Here is a 24,594-nt window from a genome sequence, read left to right as displayed (position 1 = left end):
GAAAACTGAAAAGTTGCTCTCACACAAATCCCCAACACATCTATGCGAATTTCACCAGAATTACAAACCTTAAAGTTCATTTAAATTTCACCCTCACATCATTTGCATCATAGCAGCAGCAGTTCATCTCTCAGTCAGTAAAAGTGTTATAGCTGCACTGTAACCCAGTTAGAGTGCAATTAACAGCACTTTGAAGGAGGACATTTCCATTTGTATGGGCTGGTGTGGGAGTAGTCCTCCTGTTCCCTGCTGTGTCTACACGGGATAACGAGTGGGACCGTGCCCAAAGGCTCCAACTGACAAAAGACTCATCCAACACCATCAGTTTCTGTCTTTGTGTGTGCCCACCTCTGCTGTGTTCCCTAGACATGCTCAAAGGGTGTCAGTAGGTTGTTCAAAGACAATTAGCGAGGCCAAACAAGGACTGAAATACCCTGGGCTATTGACACGTTGTGATCCTAATCAGTAGTACATGAAGAGGGTTATCTAGACATGCTATCACTAATGGAGTGATTGTAAATGGCCCGGTAGCAGCTCATCAATCCTGTCGTATTTCTATGAATGCTCCTGTGAAACAGTCATTTGAAGTTATGGGAGGAGAAACTCAGCCGACGCTATGCCCTGTCATTGCTGCTTGGCTCTTTTCTACTGTGCTGTTTTCTTTTAGAAGATCCAAAATTACCATCTCTTCACTACCCATTTCTTACCCCATTTTAAAGACACATAATTCACTTGAGCAAACTATAATTATTCAGATGATGATTCTATTGAATAAGTTAGGTGCCTGAGGGGCCTCTCTGCTCGTGTCTGATTTCTTTCCCCCTCTCACCACACACTGTGTTCACGTGATTCTCCGCTGAGCTAGAGTGCAGATGTGCTTCAGAGCTCGGTAATCACCAGCTTGGGGCTTCTCGCTGCTCGGCCCTAGTCTTTAACAGCATGTAAGCACTTACTCATTTGACTTATAATATCATGGTAGGAAACCTTAAAAGAGGCTGCAGTTTATACAGAGACAAGCTAAAGATGCCGTCTCCCCTGTCATAAACCGTTATGTTGCCAAAGTGACACAGAGGTTTGGTTGAGAGTAGTTCCAGTAAGTTGTTGTTGTGGCTTATATAAAAGGAAAGAGACCTGAAAGAGTTTCTCCTCATGTAGAAAATAGTCCCATTGCTGATCAGAGCTAAAAGGGTCAACCTGGAATGTTACTGTGCGAATATGAGTTTGAGAAATGTGTGAGTCTGCATGTAAACGTGGGAAGAAAGTAAACCGGTGTTTAGCAGAGAGCGCTCATCCCTTTAATCTAGCCAAGTCTTACAAGTGTTAATGTACAGAGATAACTAGAGGTCTGCGTATCAGTGGTGCAGCTGGCCTTTCTCTGCTTCTGAGGAGGGCATCTGTAAAACTCTGTGAAACTCTATACGGCTCATCTTTATCTTACACACTGCACATCATTAAATGTATTACAGCTCGCTACCTGATCACTGTTTGTCTTTTCTTGAGGGTTTTGTTACCAAAATGAGACAGGCAAGAAAATCAGTTTGATTCTAGGAATAATGTAGATCTGCAAGATGCATGATTAAAAATATCCACCCTTGGGGCACATTTTATATGTTTTGGTGTATTAGACTGCATTTGTCAGTCAAACAGTGCATTCAGTAATTTGATGTCTTTGACTGCACCTGTGTTAACTGAATTGTGGCTAGTACAAACAGAATTTAAATTTAGATCATTTTGCAGGTGTAGACTCCAGGGCACCGGAAATAAGCTGTAAACACAACATTGACATACTATCATGTTTTAAATTAATTTGGAGAATGTATTAGAAAACAGTTGTTTATTTACTCATCCAGCAGATATGAAGCAAGTCCAATATTCCCTCTCCTATTATCTCTGTTATACGCTCCACCAACTCCTGAGGGAAATGTCTGGATCTTTAGCTGCTAAATGCTTCACTATGTTCATCCACTAGTCTGGTATGTTGAGTTTAGTTTTGTCTTGAGCAGGTAGTGTACATTAGGTTTTTAGAGCTTTTTTTTGGCAGAAAACAGCTGCCTGCTGTGGCCGAAAACAACATGATGAAAGCGATGGAATGAAACAAAACAGTAAAACCAAAACAATGAGCTGAGAGATGCTATAAAGCAGGAACTGCAGAGTTGGGTGATAAGTCTCTGTAAACTCTTTCACATAAGTGTGGTGATGCTTTGCTAACATACAAATATTGACTAAAGCTGCTTTAAGAATTATGAGGCCTCATAGTCAGACAAGAGATTTTAAGTGTACAAGCAAATACTATTTCTTAGTTAACTTATTCAAAAGTGTCACAAAAGTTGTATTACAGCACTGTGAGAAAGTGCTTATAGTCCATTTAATGGGGTTCAGGCCAGATGAAGAAATCTAGTAAGCAGAAGGTCTGCAGCACAAATGGCTTTGCTAGATGTAAGAAACAGAAGACTACCAAGAGTGTCTTTAACCTTCTCATGTTGCCTTCAGTATCAACATTCTCTACGCACTTTGGAAACTTGAAAACATAAACAGCCCAGCTGACCAATCACAATACTGCCAGCCTCCACATTGCATGTCTGTAGCCGGTGTAGCCCCAATTTGTAGTAATATTTTTGAGGAGGCCCACATCAGCTCCAGTGTAACCTACAGTGGCTCCTTAACACACAACTACAAATCAACCTTTACTTCACAATTTAAGGGCTGATGAGGTTCTACTTAAAGCTACAGTAGGTAATATTTTGTTTGTTTGACAGGTCTTAAAGGCAGGTAACTGTTAAAAAAATGAAACATTACAGTTGAAATACATTGTGCATTGTGAGTACAGAGAACTGAGTAAATCTCCTAATGTTTGAATTATTTATTAGTTTTTCTGTCTTTGGAATTCACTAAAACACACAGAACAGGCTGACAAAAGAAAATTAAAATTGTACACACACACACACACACATACACACACACATACACACAGCACCATTATTACCATCCCCGCAGATGGAATTCATTTCCTGTCATTATCATTACAGACACTTCCATCTGCTAACTGCTGGAAAAGAAAGTGGACAGCTGGCAGATGTGGTGACGCAGCAAAAGAGAGAGAGAGAGAGAGAGAGGGAGATGTAAGGAATGCGAGTTGTAAGTTAAAGAAGTAAGTTCAGACAGTCGGAGCTTTTATAGTTTTATTGTTGGAATGTGGTGGCTGCCAGTTTGGGGGTAAGTCAGTAAGTATTTAGCGTATGTATGGTGGCAAATTAGATGATATGTACTGCAAAAAGATAATCTAAAGAAGATTTAATACCGTATAATCTCATATTAAGGTTTAAAAAACTTAATTGAATGTTGTTTTGATAAGGTCAGTGTAATGTTTCTAAGATGCTACTTGAGAGGGAAAAAAATTCCCTGGAAACAAGTGAAATTATCCTCCATGGTTGCAGGATAATTACACTGATATCGTTTGACCGAAGTAGCTGTCAGATAATAAAAAATTAAAATGGTTTCATCTTTAAAAGAGGAATATTTGATGAGGTGTACGTTTTTGCAGGTCAAGTCTGTTGTAAATGCCAGACAGAAAGATAGATGAAAAGATGGGCAAATGAGAAGCAACAGCAGTGTGTGCTGATGGAAGACACCTCCTTTGACCTCCTTAAGATGTGTTTTGAATTCCAATCTATTTTGGGAAGCTGCAGTTATTTTTTTTTGCCAAGGACCTGCTCTCTCCTCTTAATTCAAGTCATTGATTTGATATATTTTATTCATAACTCTGTAGGGGAAGTTTTCTTTCCACCCAGCACTTGCAGGTTCAGCCTTTCAGTGCGAATCCGCTGGAGCAGGTAGCTGCGAAGCATCTCGCTCAAGGTTGTTTTTGGCAAGTATTGATGTGCTGGGGTTCAAACCATTGACACTGCAGTTGGAGAACAAAACTCCCAACCACTAGACCATGTGGACCTAACATGTAGTCAAAATAATGAAGTCTGACAGTTAACTTCCTGTAAAACTTCCCTTTGCACCATGGAAGATTGATGGGAGGAGACGATGATTTATGGACAGATGAAAGGATGTGTTGGCAGCTGGATGGTTAGAGGACTGGATGGATGGATGGATGGATGGCTGGATGGATGTATGGATGGATGGATGGATGGATGGATGGGGCTGATGATGGCAGCCTGCCATGTATCCAGGCACTGTTTTGACAACAAGAGCCCCACCATGGCTTCCCTTTTGTCCTGCCTGTGTTTATTTTGCTACCTGCTAGTCTGGGGGGAATGGGGTCACTTCAACAGGAGCAGGGTCCTGGCTCACACACTCATGCTGACACACACACACACACACTTCAGTAGGTTGCTGGGGAAGTTGATGACACACGCACACACACAAAAAGGTCAGGGGTCATTGGGTCAAAGGGTTTATTTGTGTGTGTGAATAAATTCAGTGAGTGTTTTGGATGTATCTGTGTGTATGTGTGTGCGTATGATTGATTGCACAGCTATTTTGTGTACATTTGACGAGTCGTGGAGTGAATTAGGTAAGATTCCGTGGTCAGACGGAATGTTTAAGGTTCAGTAGCTCAGCCACTCAGTTTGGAGGGCAGTTAAGGCCACTCGACTAAAACAGGGACCCAAAAGACTGAGGTGGTCTTCTGCTGTGACATTTGCTTCATACTGCGTCTGCGGGCAAAACCTTCAAACAAACACTGAATTCATTCAAATTTTGTCATTCACAGTGAAATGAAGTCAAATCGGATGTTGATATGATGAGTAAAGAACAGTTTGTGCCGTCCTCCAATAAAGATGATATTAGATAAAACATTAGTTGACTGTTTCAAAGTTGGAAATCCCATGTATGAATAGCAAGGTTGTGAATAAAAAAGAGGCTTCTTTATGTTGATTTAGAGCCCAGAATCATAATTCAAGCGTTGCATTAACTAATCATCTTCCTTGTTTTAAATTCTTATTCAATTATATTAACCAATTCAAAAACTTTACCCGATCAAGCTTTTCAAAATTGAATTAAATACTGAAAAATAAGGATTATATAACACGCTTTATTTTGAGAAAAGCAGATGTTTTATCGGAAACAAAGCCAGGAACACAATATTTTAATTGATGGGGTTGAACAAAATATGCCAACAGCAAGTAATGCTAAGTAGAGCCCTAACTCAGATTTAACTGATTCTGGTTGTACACACAACTTTGATTCTGTCTTTCACATTTGCTGATGGTAGGATGGGGTCTGGGTAGTAATTATAGGTGGGACTGAGTTGCTTCAGGTACACTTAAGCTGTAGGGGAGACTGGGGAGCTGTGTGCTAGCAAATGCCAATGTAGTTGTTTCTGTATACAGTATGTGACTGTATTATGATACCACAACATGTAGGTTTTTACATCATTATGGAGGTTAGAAACATTGTTGAAAGCAGTAACTGAAGAAACATAATGATGTAATATTTACACCACCTGTTATATGAAGACTAAAAGACTGACATCACTCTTTGGTCAAAATTTGATAAAACCATGAACCAACATGTTTTAGCGTCAATAGCCGTCATCAGAGTAACAGAAACACATCTTACATAAAGATGTATGATGAGGTAGATATATATAAATTCATAAGATTGAACACAACAACATTTCACCTTTGTTCATGTTCTAAATACATTTGAAACTATTTGATACTTCTGACCCCGTGGATGTCTATACACTATTTTAAACAATGAAAACATATTGCTTTGCTCAGTGGGTTTAGTCCATTCCTATCAAATATTTGTTCAATTTATCTGAAACTATTTTGAGGGGTCTTGTGAATAATCCATGGTATTTATTCATTGTGTATGCCTGCTTCATGTGTCTTTTCTAGTCAGGTTTGATCCGTGTGTCTGAGGAGGAGTATTTGATTGCACCGCTACCCCAGCATCTGGCCAAACAACATAACTACAGCGCCCCCGTTGGTCACCACCCGCATGTAGTCTACAAACGCTCAGCGGAACACATTGTCCACAGCAGATCTGGCAACCCATCTAGCCACAGTTCTTCCACACCTGTCAACCCATACCTCCAGCATCATCAGCAGGAGCATCACCATGACTACCAACATGGAAAGCTTCAGAGGCAACACTTCTGCGGACGCCGCAAGCAATGTATGTAAGGGAACCTTATATTCCTTATACTTTTCCAACTGAAAATTCTTTATTCAAGTTTCACACAAGTTATACTTTCCAGTGAGGCGTAAAGTCTGTCAAATGACTCTTTTCATGCATTAATTATTTAATCACAATAGAATTAAAAACCTTTATCCATTCTTTAAAACAAAGCTAAATTATTGTGCTTTTTTAGATGTTATTTTGTATGTTATACAGAAGTTATATCCTCCACTGAAGTGGACACTATGCACCAATGTCTTTGCATAGTCCTACATGTATCAATGCTTTGCATATCCACACATGGTTAAACATGCATGCAACTCCATTATGAATAAATCGATTAACCTTGTTAAATTTAAGTATTTAATTACATAACTTTATCAGTATTTTACATAAAACATGCATTTTAGTGAATAAAGTGAATAGAGAAATATGCACGGTATCTTCTACAGTGAACGATGATACAGTATTTCCAGGCACAGAAATAAAAACTGCAGGAAAAGTCACATTAAAATCTTAAAATTAAATGGAAAAAATCTCTATATCTCATTTTGTGGAAAATCTTTTACCTATTACACAAATTTATGACGTGGTATATAATGTGGGAATGTAATTTAGGATGGTTAGGTTGCAATAATACTAACAATACAATATGATAACATCTGCAAAGATATTATTTTTAGACTAAAATCAGTGATTTTTTTGTTCCAGTATTAATTAACATCATCATTTAATTAAATATTATTTGACCGTCTTCATACTGAGAAGGATATGCAGATTCTATCAGCTAGGGTAGAAAAGCTACTGAAACCGCAGGTAGAACATGATAGTAGTGTATTGTCGCAGCATTATGGTAGTATTATTAACATTTCATAACAATAGTGTTGTTACATTTGTTATAGAGCAGTTTAATATGAGGATTCATGTGTATTAAATGTTCAGTATTTGAGTGCGTTGCATTTATTGTAATGGCACAAAACCAGGCTGAGGCTATTCAACCCTCAGGCTAGTGTACAGTTTCATCTTTCTCTCCAGTGGTGAGAGGTAGGAAGCAGCGTGGGGAGTGAATTTCCTGGCCTTTCAGCACCCACGCCTGTACTCTTATCACCCGGCACGAGCCAGGAAAAAGACGGTTCATCCATTTGACCCTCACTGCCAAGTTCTCTCTCTCTCTCTCTCTCTCTCTCTCTCTCTCTCTCTCTCTCTCTCTCTCTCTCTCTCTCTCTCTCTGTGTCTTTGTCTCTCCCTCATGCCCTCTCTGTCTCTCCTCCCTTCCGTCCTTCCCCTTTTGCCCTTGTAGACGCTCCCAAGCCTCCTGCTGAGGACCGGTTCATCATGCCGGATGAGTTTGCGATGCCCGAGGCAGAAGGGCCAGGGAGGGCAAAGAGATCGCCCATCAACTCCAACAGGGTGGGAGGTCTGAATGTGGAGACCCTGGTGGTGGCAGACAGGAAGATGTTGGAGAAACACGGCAGAGACAACGTCACCACCTACGTTCTCACCGTCATGAATATGGTGAGGGTGGGAGAAGAAAAGGGAGTAGGAAAAAAAGCAAAAGATAGTAGGTAGACAGTAAAAGCTAGAAGAGACGGGGAAAACCAGTTGTATTGCTATTTTTCTCCTAGTTCTAGTTCTATTTTTCTCTTCTTTTCTTGATGGACCGAGCTAGCACTAATGTTTGCTAGCTTATTTGTGGTGTTGCATTAAGAGTTTTTATTTTAAAAAAAGCACCGTAATTGTGTACAGTTACATAGTGTACATTTCAGTAGGTATTGGTTATTGAAAATGGCATTTGTTGTAGTACTGAGTTGTTTCTTCAGTCAGACATTTTGAAGAGTTCTAGTTGGTGGAAGTCTTCAGCTGGGTGACAGACCCACACATTGAAGGATTTATCAGAAAATTCTGTGGTAAATTCTGTGGTAGTCTGTTTCAAGTTTGTTTTGCTTTGAAAAACTAAATAGAAGTAAAATAACTTTAATGTGTTTTTCTCTTTGCTGTATGGAGGTTAATTAACTTCCCAATTATAGTTGTGTTATGTGGCTCTTCACCTTCTTGTACAGTACAAGTAGACAAGCTAGCAGGGTTACCGAAAAGTAGCCTACTGACACTTTTGCCTGTCTCCATCAGTCACTCAACCCTTGCCTTGCAAGTAGCAGTCCGTCAGCATTCTCTCGCCTTTTGTGGTCAAAAATGTTGTAAGGGCATTAATATCTTGAATTTTTTTTTTGGGTTCAAGACATTTTCATGGCCTAGGAAGTGGAGCTTGTTCTGCTTTTGTACCTGTAAATTAACCCAGATAACAATAGCACAGTCATCCTACCTAAGGTTGAACGTTACTTTATATTTCTCTCTAGAGGAGGAAGGCATATGATAATCAGTTATCCATGAACATTAGATCTGGCACATTTGGTTTATTACCAAAAACTTTCTCTCTTTTTTTTTTTGCAGGTTTCCAGTCTTTTCAAAGACGGCACCATTGGGACGGACATCAACATTGTGGTGGTTAGCTTGCTACTACTGGAACAGGATCCTGTGAGTAGATTCACCCTTTTATTCTGCAAAAAGTCTTGTTGTTTTGCACTGGATGCTCATGATTGATTTATTCATTCAGTCACTCTACATCTCCTTTCCTCTCCCTTCACTTCCAGCTGGGTTTGACCATAAATCACCATGCAGACCAGTCCCTCAACAGTTTCTGTCAGTGGCAGTCAGGTTTGGTGGGGAAAGGTGGTAAACGGCATGACCATGCTGTTCTCCTCACCGGGCTAGACATCTGCTCCTGGAAGAACGAACCCTGTGACACGCTGGGTAAGACAGCACTCAGCTAACCTTAATGAGCCAAACGCCAGACTTCCTATTTCTCAGTCAAGTGGGGAGCAGCAGTTCCTACTGATTGGCTGTCATGATGATGTGGTATTATGAGATGATAGGGGCTGTCTCCAGTGGTTACCCCTTACATGACATAAATGCCGTCATTTTGGGCATGTAGGTGTAGAGGTGACAGTATGGGTGTAAATATTACAACAAAAAGTGAATGAAGTTTGACAGGGGAAAGCATAAGAGATTGTAAGTGCAGAAAGGCAAATATTTGTCACTGTGAGCAAAAGTGACATTTACTAGTTACTGCAGTGTCATAAATCCAAGCATATGTGATTTTTTTTGGATTGTGACAGTCCAGATGCAGACAGGAAACATGGAGAGAAGTGGTATGACATGCAGCCAAGGACGTCTTCACCATTAGGCCACAAGGACTCCCTGTCTGATTCTCTATACCTTTAGGATACAGCTTTGACCAGTGATGGAAACCAAAATCTCCTACACATAGACAGTCCGCTGAAGTAGATGTAAAATTACTGTTGCTCATTTAAAATGTCATCAGAAGTTAAAAGTTAGAGTTCTCTGTTTCTATGAAAGAGAATCATAAGCTCTATAAAAGGGGAACTCCACAATTTTTATACATCAAACGCTGAGTACTACCACATATGTGAAAAAGTTGTTTATAAAGCCTTTTTTTGGCTCCAGAGGGAGCTGCATAAAATCTTATAAATTGGCTCAAGTTATGTCACTTAAGTCAGGTTCTGGCTGAAGATAACAAGTTTGAAAATGAGAAAATCTGGGGGTGTGGAGTTAGAAAAAGTTAGACCACTACTTATCTCTGCTTGCAGTTAGTGACTAGGCCCTTAATTAACTGTCACTTTGTGGGAGAACTTATTAAAAAAGTATCCCACCACGGATACCACTCAAAGTTGTGTGAAAAACACCTTTGTCTGAATAAACAAGATGAAAAATCAACAATAAAGTAACAAAGTAACACATGTTAAGCAAGAAACATATCCCAGAATATCCATGGTGACCAGTGTTGGACTTTAGAATGAGCTTATGTTCAACTTATGCATAAATCTGAAGACTTATAGGAACAAAAGGAAGTTGGAACAACAACAAAGTAGTCAACTAATTTTGGCTAATATCATTATCACTTTAGATTTAGTTTGATTTTCAGTTAAAATAAAGATGAAAATACCACAGATATATTCAAGTTTTTGTCAAGCGTCCGCAATGATCAATGCAGTACTTTATTTCATTAGAATTTATTTTGGAAGTGCAGAATTGTTGATTGACCGTATGTAACATCTGTGTGTCTGTAAAAAATTTTAGACCTGAGACAAAGACAATGTTAAACTGAGCTGAGTATTTTGCGCTGAGGTTTTTGGAGCAGCAACACTCACACTTCATGTTTGACCCAAATTCTGCCAGTGTTGTAAAGTTTAACATCTGGCTCCTTAAGTCACAGTCACATACATCAACCACATATTGATGTTTCTGCTGAACATGTCCTTATTCTCCGGGTCTAATGGGAGAGACTGCTGCCAGAGAATATGAAAAAAAAAACAGCGACCACTTCTGAATATTTTCATCAGCTTGTCAGTTAAATCCCACATCTAGTATCAGTTATCTTTCTCCCAACGCTGTCAGGTCCACCATCAGCAGTTGTATGCTAAACCAGCCATCAATGTCGAGGAACAATCTCAGGATAAGGCGGCAAGGGCTTGTGAGGCAGCACTTTGCAGCTGGTGTGAAATCCCCCTTCAAGCATGCATGCACGCGATTGTGCATATGTGACATTTACTGCACGCCAAATCTGTCAAGATTTAAACTGCAAGAATGTGCTCAGATACAACACGGAGAAAAAGACAAGTGATTTTTATGTTAGGGATTTGAGGTTTGATCTTTGTTTGTTCTCTTTGTTTATTTTATTAATAACCAAGTATTCCATAACACCTAACACATTATCTCTCACCTTCTTTGTCTATCTCTGCAGGTTTTGCTCCCATCAGTGGCATGTGCAGTAAATACAGGAGTTGTACCATCAATGAGGACACAGGACTGGGTTTGGCTTTCACCATCGCTCATGAGTCTGGACACAAGTATGTTACACAAAAAAGTGCATCATGTCAAGCTTAATAACTCACGTTTAAAGGGCTAGTGCACGACTGTTGTAGACAGCACATCACTCACAGTACGCCACAGTTGTAAAGTTGACAAAAACATTGACAGAAATTGTACCTGTAGACTTAAAACAGGTGAAACTGTGTCTGAATTTGTCATTTTAGAGCAACGCACCATACCAGTCACTATATTGGCTTAGAGCTGTGAGTGGATGTAATGAGTATATATGAAATGAAATAAATGTGGTCTGATTTAAAGAAACAAATACACAGTGAAATAAGAGCATTACGTTAGAGCACTACTTCATCCAACCCATGACACTTTATGAGAGAATAATGGAAACTGCCTCAGGCTACATGGCTCTGTCTTCGTGTTTATATGTTTCCATTGAGAAAGGAGGCAGTTTATTTTTGATATTTGTAGATTTAATGTTGCAGTAAAACTCTTCTGTCTGTCTGGACTGCTTTCAACACAAACTGGGGGCAAAGTGATTTGTTTCTTACTTCACCCGGGTGATAATATATCAGAATATCTATAAGACATAATATCCTAATGAATTTAGCCAACTACACTGAAAGCATGCCCAGAAACATGTTGACTTTAGGGCTGAAACTGTTAATCACTGACAAATTAGGACAGAGGTACTTGCTAAACATATGACGCAGTGATGAATAGAGAATACGAGCATCAGCAAGCATTGTGTAGCTGGCCTTGGAGAGTGAGATTTTGTGATTCAATGCAACATGCTATATTTTCATTTGATTAGTGTGATAGTGATGATAGTGTAACATAAAAAGGTGGATAAACAATGACATCATTATGATTAAGAACTCACACTACATGCCAGTCAATGTTTTTGTGTTTTGTTGTGAGAGATCTTAGTCATTTAAATCACCTTATGTCCATTTTTCTCCAGTTTTGGGATGATCCATGATGGGGAAGGGAACCCTTGTCGCAAAACAGAGGGCAACATTATGTCTCCTACTCTAGCTGGAAACAATGGGGTCTTCTCCTGGTCTACCTGCAGTCGACAGTACCTCAGCCGCTTCCTTGGGTAGGCCTCATCATCACACGCAAACGCACAAACACTTACATTTACCAGTCAGTTGTTGTTGCTGTGTTCCTGACTTACGCGGGTGGTTTGCTGTGTTCACCAGTACAGCCCAGGCATCCTGCCTGGTGGATGAGCCCAAGCAGATTGGTCAGTACAAATACCCCGAACAGCTTCCCGGGCAGCTGTACGATGCAGACACACAGTGCAAGTGGCAGTTTGGCTCCAAAGCCAAACTGTGCAGCCTTGATTTTGTCAAGGTAAGGTATTCACTCTGTACATTTTTAGTATGATTTTCCTTTATTAATTTTAATTCCTTTATTTAAACAGGATGGCCTCTGAAGTGCCATTTACACGTCATGTCAAGTGTATCATATCTGGATTAACTCCACATGACGCTTTAATGAGGCAGAGAGAACGATAGCTAACTTAAGTGTAATTTTAGCTGCTATCATCACAAGGAAAGACCCTGTAGAGGCTTTTTCCACAGGCAACTTACTGACTTATTTACACTTTCGAGGAGTAAGGATTACTTATGCTTCTCAGAGAGACAGATGCATTTACAACTTTCCAACATCTGGCGAGAATGCATCTCAGATCAACTCCTGAGGTGGTTTGAACATTTCATTTTCAATCTGTCTGTTTCTTGGGCGCATTTACTCTTTGCTTTATTGAAATCGGATCCATCCAAGACCCATGAGGTTAGTAAGTGAAAATGGGTTTTCAGTTGTTTTCAAGGGAATCCTGGCCAAAATGGCAACGCAGTGGTGTTACATGAACCAACAAAGACACTAAAGGCAGAGGAATAAGGAAAAGAGGAAGGATCATTCCCACACTAGATCATTAAAACTAACTCTGTGCTGTGTACAGAGAACCCAATCTATAGCACTTGAATCATCTTGATCTTCATGGACCCCAACAATCCTAAATCAGGTTTATTCATGTGTCCCCCTGCCTAAACCAAGACTAACTACATGAGTCTCCAGTAATGAGACAGAGCACCTGGGTCATAAGGAGGCTGGAATTGTCTGCTTTACAGCTTTAATGATGTCGTGCTAAACTGGCACTTTATTAATTAGCATGATCTTTGCAAAATAACCTCAAACGCCCCACATTTGACCTTCCATTAAAATGCATTCCTTTAGTTGCACCCCCTAAAGCTTTGTGGACTTGATATAAGCCTTTATGTTAGGTGCATTCATTGCTGTTGATTCACATGTAAATGCTGTTTAAAATACTATGCACTCTCCCCCTGCAGGCTGTAATTGCTGGGAAATCGACTTTGCCAAATCGTATATATGACGGATTAGCGCACATGACATCATCACGGCTATTCATGACTTTTCTAAATCCCTGCTATGTTTCCCTAACAGAAGATCAAATACTACATCTGCATTTCTTAGACTTGTGTGCAAGTCAGTGGGTGGTAAATTAACCTACACGCTGATTAACAGTGGATTTAGGGCTGCCTTTCACACTTTTTCTTTATGTTTTTTTTGTGTCCTTGATGGGCTCATGTAGAATGATTTTCAGCCTGCTGGTGTGGCTGTCAGCCACCTGCTCGGTGTCAGAGAAGTAGATCAGCATGAGGACAAAGATTCAAATTCACACACACACACACACACACACACACACAGGAGCTGTCTCTCCTGCTCTTACCCTCCCTCCTTCCTCTCTCTTTGCCAATTGCAGTTGGGCGGGTTGCCAGACTCTGCCGCCTGTCTCTCGACCCGGGCTCTCCCTCTGTGCTCACTCGCTCGCTCTGTCTCTGTTTTGTTGGGTCAGATGACACATACAATTATAGCCCGTTTCATTAAAGAAGTACAGTGATTAGATTTGACACTGAGGCTTTGTGGGGAAGCTTATTTGCCTGTTATCAGGGGCTTATCGAGCAGTGTGATGGTGGTCTCGGCAAGAAGCAGGTGCTGTCGGTCAGGGAAGAGGAAGGAGTGGAGAAACAGTGCATGGTCATAAGCAAAATAATAAACATCATATCTGATATGATATGACGTCTCAGCCTGTCGGTTTGTGTGTGTCTTGTTTGACAGGACATCTGCAAGTCGCTGTGGTGTCACCGCACAGGTCACCGGTGTGAGACCAAGTTCATGCCCGCTGCAGAAGGCACCAGCTGTGGTCCTGACATGGTGAGGAAAGGTCTTCTTGTTCCTGTGAAATAGCAGCAACCAGTCCCTCATCCTGCTGACTGACACTTCCACTCTTTGATGCACTAATTAGACACCATGCATACATTTTAAAATTAGTGACAAATGGACAAATATGGGCCTAACAGTGTCTTATTTGCATGCATGATATGGTTAAAAAGAAGTCTGAGTGGGCAAGAAACACGAGCAGTAAGAAAACAAACCACAGGAGGACAGACTTTAAAATTATTACCCAAACTGTTCATTGTAACCATCCATCACAGTTTACAGATCGACTCCCTGCTTTAACTTTGACCCACCATACCTGCTATAGTTTTACAGTTTCTTGTGCAATGAGGGACTATTACTGACATTTGGTTTAGATAATCTGGCTAAACTGTTAGCATGTTTACAACCTGTCTCGTCGTCTGACAGCTCGTTTCTTGCCCTGCGTTTTTTTTTTACGTAGATATTGCCGTGTTCCCAGATCTTTTACTTTTGTGAGTCAAATATTTTCATAACTGATAGAAATAATGTCTACGAATATAAGACCCAAGTTGTAATAAACTGGAATTACCCTTTAAGTTGACATATTGTCACTTTCCCGAGCCAAAGTAAACCTTGCAACTTTAAAATCCAGAGAAGACACCACAAACTAGATTATATTACAGTAACTGGCCACTTATTTAATTCAAAGCACTACAGTAGAATCAATAAATACTTAATAAAGTATCCATCCTTGCCGCTTGTGCATGCACGTACCTGCAGAAGCACTGCGCTCTGTTAACTCTCCCAGCTGGACACAGAACAGCTGCACCTCTTCACATATCGAAAGATGATATTTAGACCGAGAGAGGTGGTGATGTGTGTGAGTGCAGGGCTTGGCTTGGATTGGCTCGGGTGTGGTGCACAGTGTATTTGTGTGTGTGTGTGTGTGCATGTGTTTTTTGGCTTTAGCTAGAGAGTCTGGGTGTCCAGGTGTGGTGCTGGGCGTTTGTCCAAACCAGAAAACTCAGGCAAGACGCCCGGGCCGAAGCTCAAGTATTGATAAGAAAGCTATTTATGTGTGTCTTTTTCTCTTCTCCTGTTTCATTTCTACCTTTCTCTCATTCCTCCAGTGGTGTCGGAGGGGTCAGTGTGTTAAATATGGGGAGCATGGTCCCAGGGCAGTCCATGGCCAGTGGTCAGCCTGGTCCCAGTGGTCCGACTGCTCCAGAACCTGTGGAGGAGGGGTCATGTACAGGGAGCGCACCTGTACCAGCCCGAGGTATGCACACTTGCATACACATAATCTTCTATTAATCTAATTCATCTCCTCTTTTTTGATGCTATTAAAAATATTAACTAGCCAAACACATGACAAAGTGATTCATGTTGTCATGTGGCTGCTTCTACAATAAAAACTTAAGTTGCAGTTTGGGCCAGAAAGCAGTTCTTGAAGGCATCATTTCCCAAAATCCTTCCTTTCTGAACACCTGAAAGCGCTGTCTGCCAGGTAGCTGTCAGCAGCATAGACTTGCACACACATACTGTACATGCACACACACACACACACACACACACACACACGCACTAACACACACACACACACACACACAGATAACCGCTCTCATCAGTCAGGCTGACAGTCCAGACAGACAGACTATCTCTCCCCATGCTCCAGACGAGGAAAACCTCCTAATAGCATGCTCTTTTCTCTGAAAGCCGCCAAGACAGTCAGCAAACGTCCCCCATTGCTGCTCACTCACACAAACATAATTCTACATAATTCTGCAGACCCACATCCCACAGTGCATATCTCTTTGTTAGCAGAGTGCTCTGTGCATGTCATTACACGCACGTGAGAGATTCCCAGTTTTAATTCAGCATTTCATAACAGACATACAATCCCTCGTTGTTATTCCCCAGAACACTTGGGAGATTTATTAGATGTTTTTAGGCCTTTATTTCTCTCACATACAATAGATTTCTGGATTTATTATTGCTGTTCTGTCACTATGTTGCAATCACTTTATTGATTGTCTTGGCCTGCAGTTAGTTAGGCAGCTCCCACAACACCAGCACTTTAAATTTGGATACAGGATGTCTGCAGTGGGATATTTAGAGGAAGGATTAGTTTCCTCATCATTCATGCCATTTCAGCCTCTCTCCTGCATTTACTGCGCAGTATGTGTAGTCCACGGACTGATTTCAGCATTTTTTTTCCCTAAATTACATTACAGATGATGAACACTGACATTATTTTATAGTTGTATGAAATAAATTTTGTTGTTGTTAAGGGTTTCATTATGTTTAGGTTGCTACGTCTCCTTGAGGAGTGGGTTTTTGAACTTTTTCCATACTGTAATACAGGAACAGTCATGATGGGGATGGTGGAACCAATTAGCAGTGTTTTTATTTTCACTTGTGCAAGCCACGTCCTGTGAACAGAAAAACATAAGTCAACACAGATTCCTAGCACCTCTAATGTTTTTCCTTGCTGTGTTTCTAGCCAGCTGTCAAATGAATTTTAAGCATGCTTGATATTTACCAAAATACAATTTTGGAGGAATTTATTCCTGGGCTAGATGTCACTTCTTCTTGTCAGCTAATGTTTAGCACAGTTTATATTGTCTGTAGACAACATTTTCACTTAGTAGATCTCTAAAGAATCACCTTATGTCAGGACGACAATTAAAGGAATATTGTACTTGGCAGCAACAGCATTGCTACATGAAACACATATTTATGCATGAGCACACACACTCACACATATAGTTTCCAGCAAGATCATGACTAATGGATAATATCCCAGGCCAGTGCACCATCTTGATTGGTGCACAGACCTCAAAATTCATCACTAAGGATATACTGATTGGTTTGTATTGAACACTGTACTATTAATGATTGCCATCATTTATGAATTAGTCATAGGAGGTTAGATCATATTTGCAAGTCATATCCAGTCTGAGTTATACAAATAAAGTGGATATCTTCCACAGTTATTCTTTTAGGAGGACTGTGGATTTTGTCCCCCATCTCTTACATCGTAAACACATTATGAAGGGATCTCTTGTATGAACAGGAGGAATGATTACAGCAAGAAAAACGTGTTCAATTGGGCACCTGACTATTGTTTCAAGACAGACTTGAAAATTTGTGAATCTATCCTTTAATGCATTTTCTACAAACAACACAACAGGTAAACAACCTATTTTACATAGCCATGCTATGCAGTATAAAAACACTTGTAGCGAGCCAACACAGCTCGACTGCTTGTGGCATGGCTTGGCATGACTACCCCAAAAACCCTTGTCTTTTAGTTTCCAAACTTGCACTAATTTCCACTTCGACTGACATTTCCAAGTCAATTTATCACCTACCCTTTCACTGATTCTTTAGCTCTTTTCAGCACTTTCACCTCAACTGATACTTCAGCTTTACACAGGGCTTACATGTAAATTGACATGTCAACTTAATTCAGTGCCTACACACAAAACAGGAACTGCAGCTTCATTCAGAACTTCAACTTTAACTGAACTTCTTTTAGTAATTGTATTACGACTGACACTTCAACTATGACTTCTATGAAGTTTCAGCTGCAAGCACACATACATTTTTCTTCAGAAAATGAAGCCTTTTCTAGTTTCATAATGCCTTTTTTCATCACATCCACTCCATTAAGGAGTCAGTTCAGATATTCAGAGACTTCTACTATATCGCTCGCCTCACTCCACTGGCCTCATCACTGCTTACTTAACAGCAAGGCAGACACTGATGTGGCTGTTCTGTCCGTCACAGCTGACTCGTCTCCTAATCCCTCTGAGGGATCAAAGACGTTTTCAGAGGCAGACCAGCCCTCATATGATACACATTATACACCATGACTGGCAGACCAAAAAGGGCCACAGAGCCCTTTAAACCAGGTTATCTGTCAAGTTCATTTATCATTCCTGTGGCACTAAAGAGCGCTTAATAGCAGCAGTCTCTGAAAAATGGGTTGATGCTGCTAAACGGTAAGTTATGGGGTCAGTGGGACACAGAGAAGGAAAGATGGCAGGAGCTAAATATCATATTCAGTAATGCCAAGTCATGATATTATTATCAAAATGGGCAAAGGTTTTGTCAGATCAGTCACTAATCTGATGGGAAACAAAAATATTACATGTTTTAGGGCACCTTCTCATCGCCATCACCATCCTCAACCCCTCCACCCCAATACTCACTTGCTTCTGTACCCTCTCATACACACTTTGACTTAATCCTAGCTGCATACCCCCGAGTCACGTTGTACTCCATGACTCATGAGATTCAGAGAGCGTTTGTGTGTGACTGTCCCCGGTAATCGCTGAGATTATTTTGGCAGGGCCCCTCTGCTCCTAATCTGAGCAGAACAAAATGGCTTAGCCCGAATCTGATTGCTTGTCTCTAATGTCATCCACACCCCCAAACTGGACTGTCTGAGGGGCGTCCTCCTCAAATCTCTTGACATATCACTGATACCTACTGTAAATTTTCACATTTATAGATTCTAAACTGAATTTATAGATTTTTATGTCCAACTTGCAACATGTCCAACTGCTTCAACTGCTGTTGTGGATGACATTGTTAACTCGCTTGATAAAAAGTAAGTGCAGCACTCTTTGTAGACCTGTCCAACCTTTTGATAATGTTGATCACAATGCTTTGTTAAATAAGCTGCTCCCCAGATATTTGATAAAGGTGTACCACAAGGAACAATTTTAGGCCTCCTGCTTTTTACTCTATACATAGATAATATCTGCTTCAGTCCAACTGCCAACTAAAAATTGTACATTGCTGACAATACCATCTGGTATGCCATCGGCTCTACAGCAAACTAGACCTTCTCTAGGTTACCGTCTGCTTTTGATTAGTAGTAGTATTTTAAAGCTGGAGCGTGGGACTCATTTACATATAAATGAACGTCTGTTACATTCAAGCCCTTGCCAAATGAGTTCACTCAATGCTAATTGAGCCTATCACCACCAGATAAATTTCTCTGTATTTCACAGTATAAAAAGTTTATAAATCTGGTGTCCATGTCACGTTCCCATGCTGGCACACCAGTAGTAATGCATTTTATGTCAACCAGCAATGATTGGTTTGCCGGAGCTGAAGGGCACCCTTAGAGCATGCGCATAATAAGAGCCAGCTAACTTCCGGTTTAGCCCTCTGCTAACTTGACGATTTAACTATTTACTCTCACTGCCAGAAGGGGGACACCAAAGTTACGCAGGTTTAAGTACTTTTATGTACTTTTAAGTAAATTTGGTTTGACAGCAGATGGTCCTACAAAACGTACGTCAAACATCTTTCTCAAAAACTAAGATTCAAATTGTAGTCTTAACTGGAACAGAGTTTGTTTCACCTTTCAAAACAGGAACACCATTATTCAATCCACTATTATATCTACACTGAAATACTGAGAAATTCTGTATGTTTATCATGTAAATCTAGAAGGCATCAGCATACGTGTACTTTCATCTTCCAGACCACGCTACTGAAGTTGCTGAGATGCTTGACAACCTCAAGTGAGTTCAAAGTAAAACAACCATAACAACATAGGTTAGCTTCAAATATTTCACATACCAACTCTGCTCCTTACTTCTGAAATGAACTGCAAAACAAACTGAAGTTAGAGACACTCATTCTCTAAATATCAGCAAGTTCTACTTAATTTGTTGTAGTGCATGTGTAATGATTACTTTGTGTGGCTGAATTGTCTTGTTGCAATGTTCTCTTCTTCTTGTAATGATTGTAAACTCAAATAGACATACCAACTCCAATTTTAGACAAAATCTGTTAAAATCCCATGTTGTTTGGAATCGGAGCTTATAGATCTAACAGCTTCTTGAACATTTTCACCTCTGTTCTGCTACAAAATCATCACTCAGCAGGAGAAGTCTTAAAAATCATTCATTTGATTCCGCAAAAACCCATCCATTTTATGACTCAAGCATGTATCTCTTGCTCAGCCTAGTAAAAGAAGTCTATTGGATCAGCCGGTTAAAGCCTTCCTTTCTAGGAGTTGCTCCAAGACGGAAAATGAATCTTCTCCCCTTTCCCCTCCCTCCACCTCCCTCCTTGCTCCTCCATTCCCCGTAGACCACCTGCCAGATCAAACACAGTCAACCTAATCCTCACCAACAAGCCTGGGAGATTAGGTTCACGATCTTGACCTGGTTTTGTATGGTGTACATTTTGTCACACACTCATTTTAATGGGAATGGGGGTTGATAGTGCTTAGATAGACCCTTGTTTGGAGGAGTCTCCCAGTAGACTTGTAAAGGTGTTTTACAGGGGTTAGGCCCGTAGCACAGCAGCAGAATGTGGATCTATTTGCATGTGTGTGAAATACAGAGAGAGGGGCAGGGAAACAACAGGTGACTCAAGAAGAAGAAAAGACTAGACATGGTGACCTCTGACCTAAAGGAGGTCAGTCTCAGCTTCTGTCTCCAGGCAGATTTACCAGGCTTCTGGGACATTTAAGCAACCTTAAGGATCTTTAGGGCTGTGTTGGAATTGGGTGCACAGACAGAAGGGGAATAACTGAAACACAAACCGAAAACTTGTCATATCTGGTTTCTGTCTTGTTTTGGAAGTAGATTTACAGTTGCGATGATCTGGATGATCTAGGGAGACGAGAGGAGAGGGGAATGGAGGACAATGAAGAAAAGAGGTAGAGAAACCTCAAGTGTTGTGAAACTCAGGGAGAGCCTCTTCAGACAGCCTACTCCACCATAATCCATCAAGTGCATTCAGCTCCATTCTGAAGTAAAAACTGCCCCTCTTCAATGCTTGCCTCTGATCAGAAAGCCTTGACTGACAGAGTATACGGTGTAGTCCCCTGCTGGCCCGCCGTAAGCACATTACCATATGGGCCGCGTTTGTCTACTGCTAAGTCTTAATAGGATCAGGCCTATGAAAACCTGCGCCAAATCCACCCCCCCCTACTGAGGGAAGCAAGATCGGCACAGAGCAGATTTACACACATACACACACACCCACCTTGAATGGAGCTCCATCACTCCTGGCAGCTCAGTCACTGTTTGATTGAGTCCAGGTCTGAATGGAGGAGGTGAACGGTTAGAGTTTAAGGAAAATGCAGTGAATTAGTTCTGATTGTTGCTGACATTCATTTCATGCAGACATTTTCAATATTGTTGCACTAGTGAAGCAAATTCAAAAGACATATGCCTCTGGTTGCATTGTTCTCCTGGTGTTTACTGTTTCTATTAGGGACTTTTTCAGTTCCCTTGCCCAAGGATTTCATTACATAGTAACACTTAGTGAATTGTTTTTATTAGACATGCTTCATCAGCATGGTTCCTCAGTCTCTGTGTGTGTGTGTCTATGTGTGTGTGCAAGCCACTTTTGGTTAATGGTGTAAATAGCTAAACTCAATTTTCTCTGTAGGTGGTTGTGCTGGAATTCCTGGCATGAGTTTAAAAGGCATGGGAAGTCTGACATGGCATCCTAATGCTCACTACATGTCAAGACCCTACTTGACTCTTTTCTAGCAAGTGGTGATTGCTTTCATTATTTTAATGGAATATTAAAGCTCCATTACCTGTTTATGTTCTGTACACTATATTCTTGTGTGGTTAAAGAAGTGTTGATTTAGCATGGCAAGAAAACATCTGACATGGCACAGCACCTACATGAGCTTAATCCTGTTGATCCAAAACTTGTAACACTTTTTACACTTTGATCAGGGTTAACAGTATATTGACACAAGTTTTGAGGTAAACAAAACCTTTTGGTTGGTTAAATGATGACGTCTTAGATTTGACTGTTTTCCAACAGGCTTTACCTCGGTTCAACAGCCACACTGATTTGGGGATACCAAGGTGCAAAGTTGCCTTTTTATTTTAGGGAAATATGCCATTTCACTGTCTTGCTGAGAGTTAGATCAGAAGATTGATACGACTCTAATGCCTGCCTGTTCAATAAGCTACAGCACCCAGTTAGCTTAGCTTAGCAGAAAGACTAGAAAGAGGGGGAAAAAGCTAGTTGGGGCTCTATCCAAAAATAACAAATCTGCCTACCAGCACCTTTCAAGCTCACTTGCAACTCTTTCAACATTCAATCTTTGTTTAATATGTAGAAAAATCAAAGTGTAAAAAGGTGGTCTTCTCCGTGAGGTTGTTAGGCTACCAGCGGAGACTCCAGCAAGAGCCAGGCTAGCTGTTTCTGCCTGTTTGCAGTCTTTATGCCAAGTTAAGCTACCCAGCTACTTGCTGTAGCTTCATGTTTAATGGACAGATATGAGAGTGGTATTGACATTTAAATTCCTGCTAAATACACTAAATAAGTGTATTTTCCAAAATATCTGGATATTAGAACATGTACAGGTGTATTTCATTGAATGGTTGCTAATGAGTGCAGAGCAAAAACAAACAGCACATGCACAATTTGGTCTTGTCCTCTAATCAGCTGGCTTCATCCCTTTTGTGAAATAAACTTACATTAGAGCACTTGGTTTAGTTCTCTACCTATAGTGATATACATTATATTACTGACACATTGGTAACAATCCAGTGGTAATAAAACAAACTCATCTGACTTGTCCCCTCTCTCCTTCTTTCTCATCCATCCAGGCCTCAGAACAATGGTAAATTTTGCTCAGGCTCCAGCCGTCTCAACCAACTGTGTAATAACCGGCCGTGCCCCCTCAATGCAGTGGACTTCAGGGCCCAGCAATGTGCTGAGTACAACAGCAAGCCCTTCCGGGGCTGGTACTACAAGTGGAAGCCCTACACCAAAGTGGACGGTAAGGTGATCAGTTAATTAGACTCAACATGTAAAGAATTTGTTCAGTCCTGGCACATTTGAGTTGAGGATGTCTACGTTGCTCTGTGGAGGACTGTAGAAACTGTGGGAAAATTCTTAGATAAGGTCACAGTGAGTGAAGATTCACTTAACATGGTTCCTTTGTCAACAAATGTAGAAGATCAAGAATATTTTTTTCCTTACATCCTTCTGTGAGAGTTTTTTTGTGTGAATTAAGAGATTTTCTATCTTTAAATCACTCAGTGTTTCCTGAGGATTATGAAGACATCCCATGATTTAATGTATTCTTGGCACATAATGCACAAGAAAATAAATTTAATTGTTCAAGCACAACACAACACCACTAAATAAACTTAGAATTGCAGATTGCTCAGGGCAAGCTTTTTCTTGTCTTAATTCTGCTGATCTTTTATATTCTACACCCTGATGCACTCTACTAGTTCTAATCTCTTTTATAAAATGTTTCTGTAATGCCAACCTCTATTTACTGCTGCAGTGATTACGGCCAAAAAGCTGGAGGAAACTATCACTCCGTGTAATATGCATGGGAGACATGTAGCCACCTGCACCCTCTGACACAGTGGGGATAGATTTAAAAAGGAAGCCTGCGGGCCAGCTTTGTTACATAGAGCAAGGGAGAGAGAGAGAGTGAAGTGAAGGAGAGCAGCGTTTGGCCGTCGTCCCAGGCCTGTTTAAGCTGTTGATGAATGTTGGGTGATGTAGAGAGGAACAGATTCTGAACTGCCTTCTAGGACCTTGGGCCAAGTCACCTTCACCGTCATTTATTTTAATCAAAGGCGGCTGTAGAGACTTGTCTGTGATAACTGATCTGAACTACAAAATAAACCTGTAGCCCCACATGAATACCCCTGGGTGCATTCATTGTCAGTTCCTATCTTTTCCAATTCAGCAGGAGCTGCACATACTGTATGTGTAACAGGTTGCAGTAGCTACTGTAACTTCAAATATACCAAGTCATAGAAGAACATGAGTGGATCAGCATTGCCCCTACAACTTCCTGATGCTATCTTTTGTTAATACCATTTTCACAGTATGTATGTGTATGTTTTCTTTGCAGATGAAGACATCTGTAAGCTGTACTGCATTGCAGAGGACTTTGACTTCTTCTTTGCCATGTCCAGCAAGGTCAAAGATGGCACCTCTTGTTCTGACCTCAAAGGAGACATCTGCATTGACGGAGTGTGCGAGGTACATTGGCTTCATGAATTTAAGCTGCACAATGAAACTGTTTTTCTCCAGTTGCAATGGGAGATAAATGTTGCATGTGAGTTTTTTGACATGACAGTACATGGCAAAGGCTTTGCATACTTGATATCACAAAGTCATAGGAGAGACAAGGATGAGAGGTGGTAAGAATCAAGTGCAGTTTTTGGTGGATGACCAGGATTTGCAATGACACCACTTTAAGACCTGGTCAACTGCACTGTTTTGTGGCTATTTATGTGATGTCCTATTTTTGTGCGGCTTTAATTGGCACAGGCACACAGACTACAAAATCAAACTTTA

General features: G+C 40.6%; 1 protein-coding gene across 1 annotated transcript in view; it reads left to right on the top strand.

The window, feature by feature from the left end:
• adamts18 (ADAM metallopeptidase with thrombospondin type 1 motif, 18) overlaps window positions 1–24,594 on the top strand; it is a 60,606-nt gene that overhangs the window by 10,807 nt on the left and 25,205 nt on the right. The window contains exons 4-14 of the mRNA XM_044365629.1: window positions 5,853–6,132; window positions 7,436–7,650; window positions 8,584–8,667; window positions 8,784–8,943; window positions 10,955–11,060; window positions 11,999–12,136; window positions 12,240–12,393; window positions 14,182–14,277; window positions 15,393–15,541; window positions 22,875–23,047; window positions 24,146–24,276. Of these exons, the coding sequence (XP_044221564.1) occupies window positions 5,853–6,132; window positions 7,436–7,650; window positions 8,584–8,667; window positions 8,784–8,943; window positions 10,955–11,060; window positions 11,999–12,136; window positions 12,240–12,393; window positions 14,182–14,277; window positions 15,393–15,541; window positions 22,875–23,047; window positions 24,146–24,276 (1,686 nt within the window). The remainder of the gene's footprint in view (window positions 1–5,852; window positions 6,133–7,435; window positions 7,651–8,583; window positions 8,668–8,783; window positions 8,944–10,954; window positions 11,061–11,998; window positions 12,137–12,239; window positions 12,394–14,181; window positions 14,278–15,392; window positions 15,542–22,874; window positions 23,048–24,145; window positions 24,277–24,594) is intronic.

This window comes from Thunnus albacares, chromosome 1 (genome assembly GCF_914725855.1).
Source record: "Thunnus albacares chromosome 1, fThuAlb1.1, whole genome shotgun sequence".
NCBI classification, from domain to species: domain Eukaryota; kingdom Metazoa; phylum Chordata; class Actinopteri; order Scombriformes; family Scombridae; genus Thunnus; species Thunnus albacares.
The sequence above is the reverse complement of the archived record's forward strand: the minus strand, read 5'-3'. Positions and strand labels throughout refer to the sequence as shown.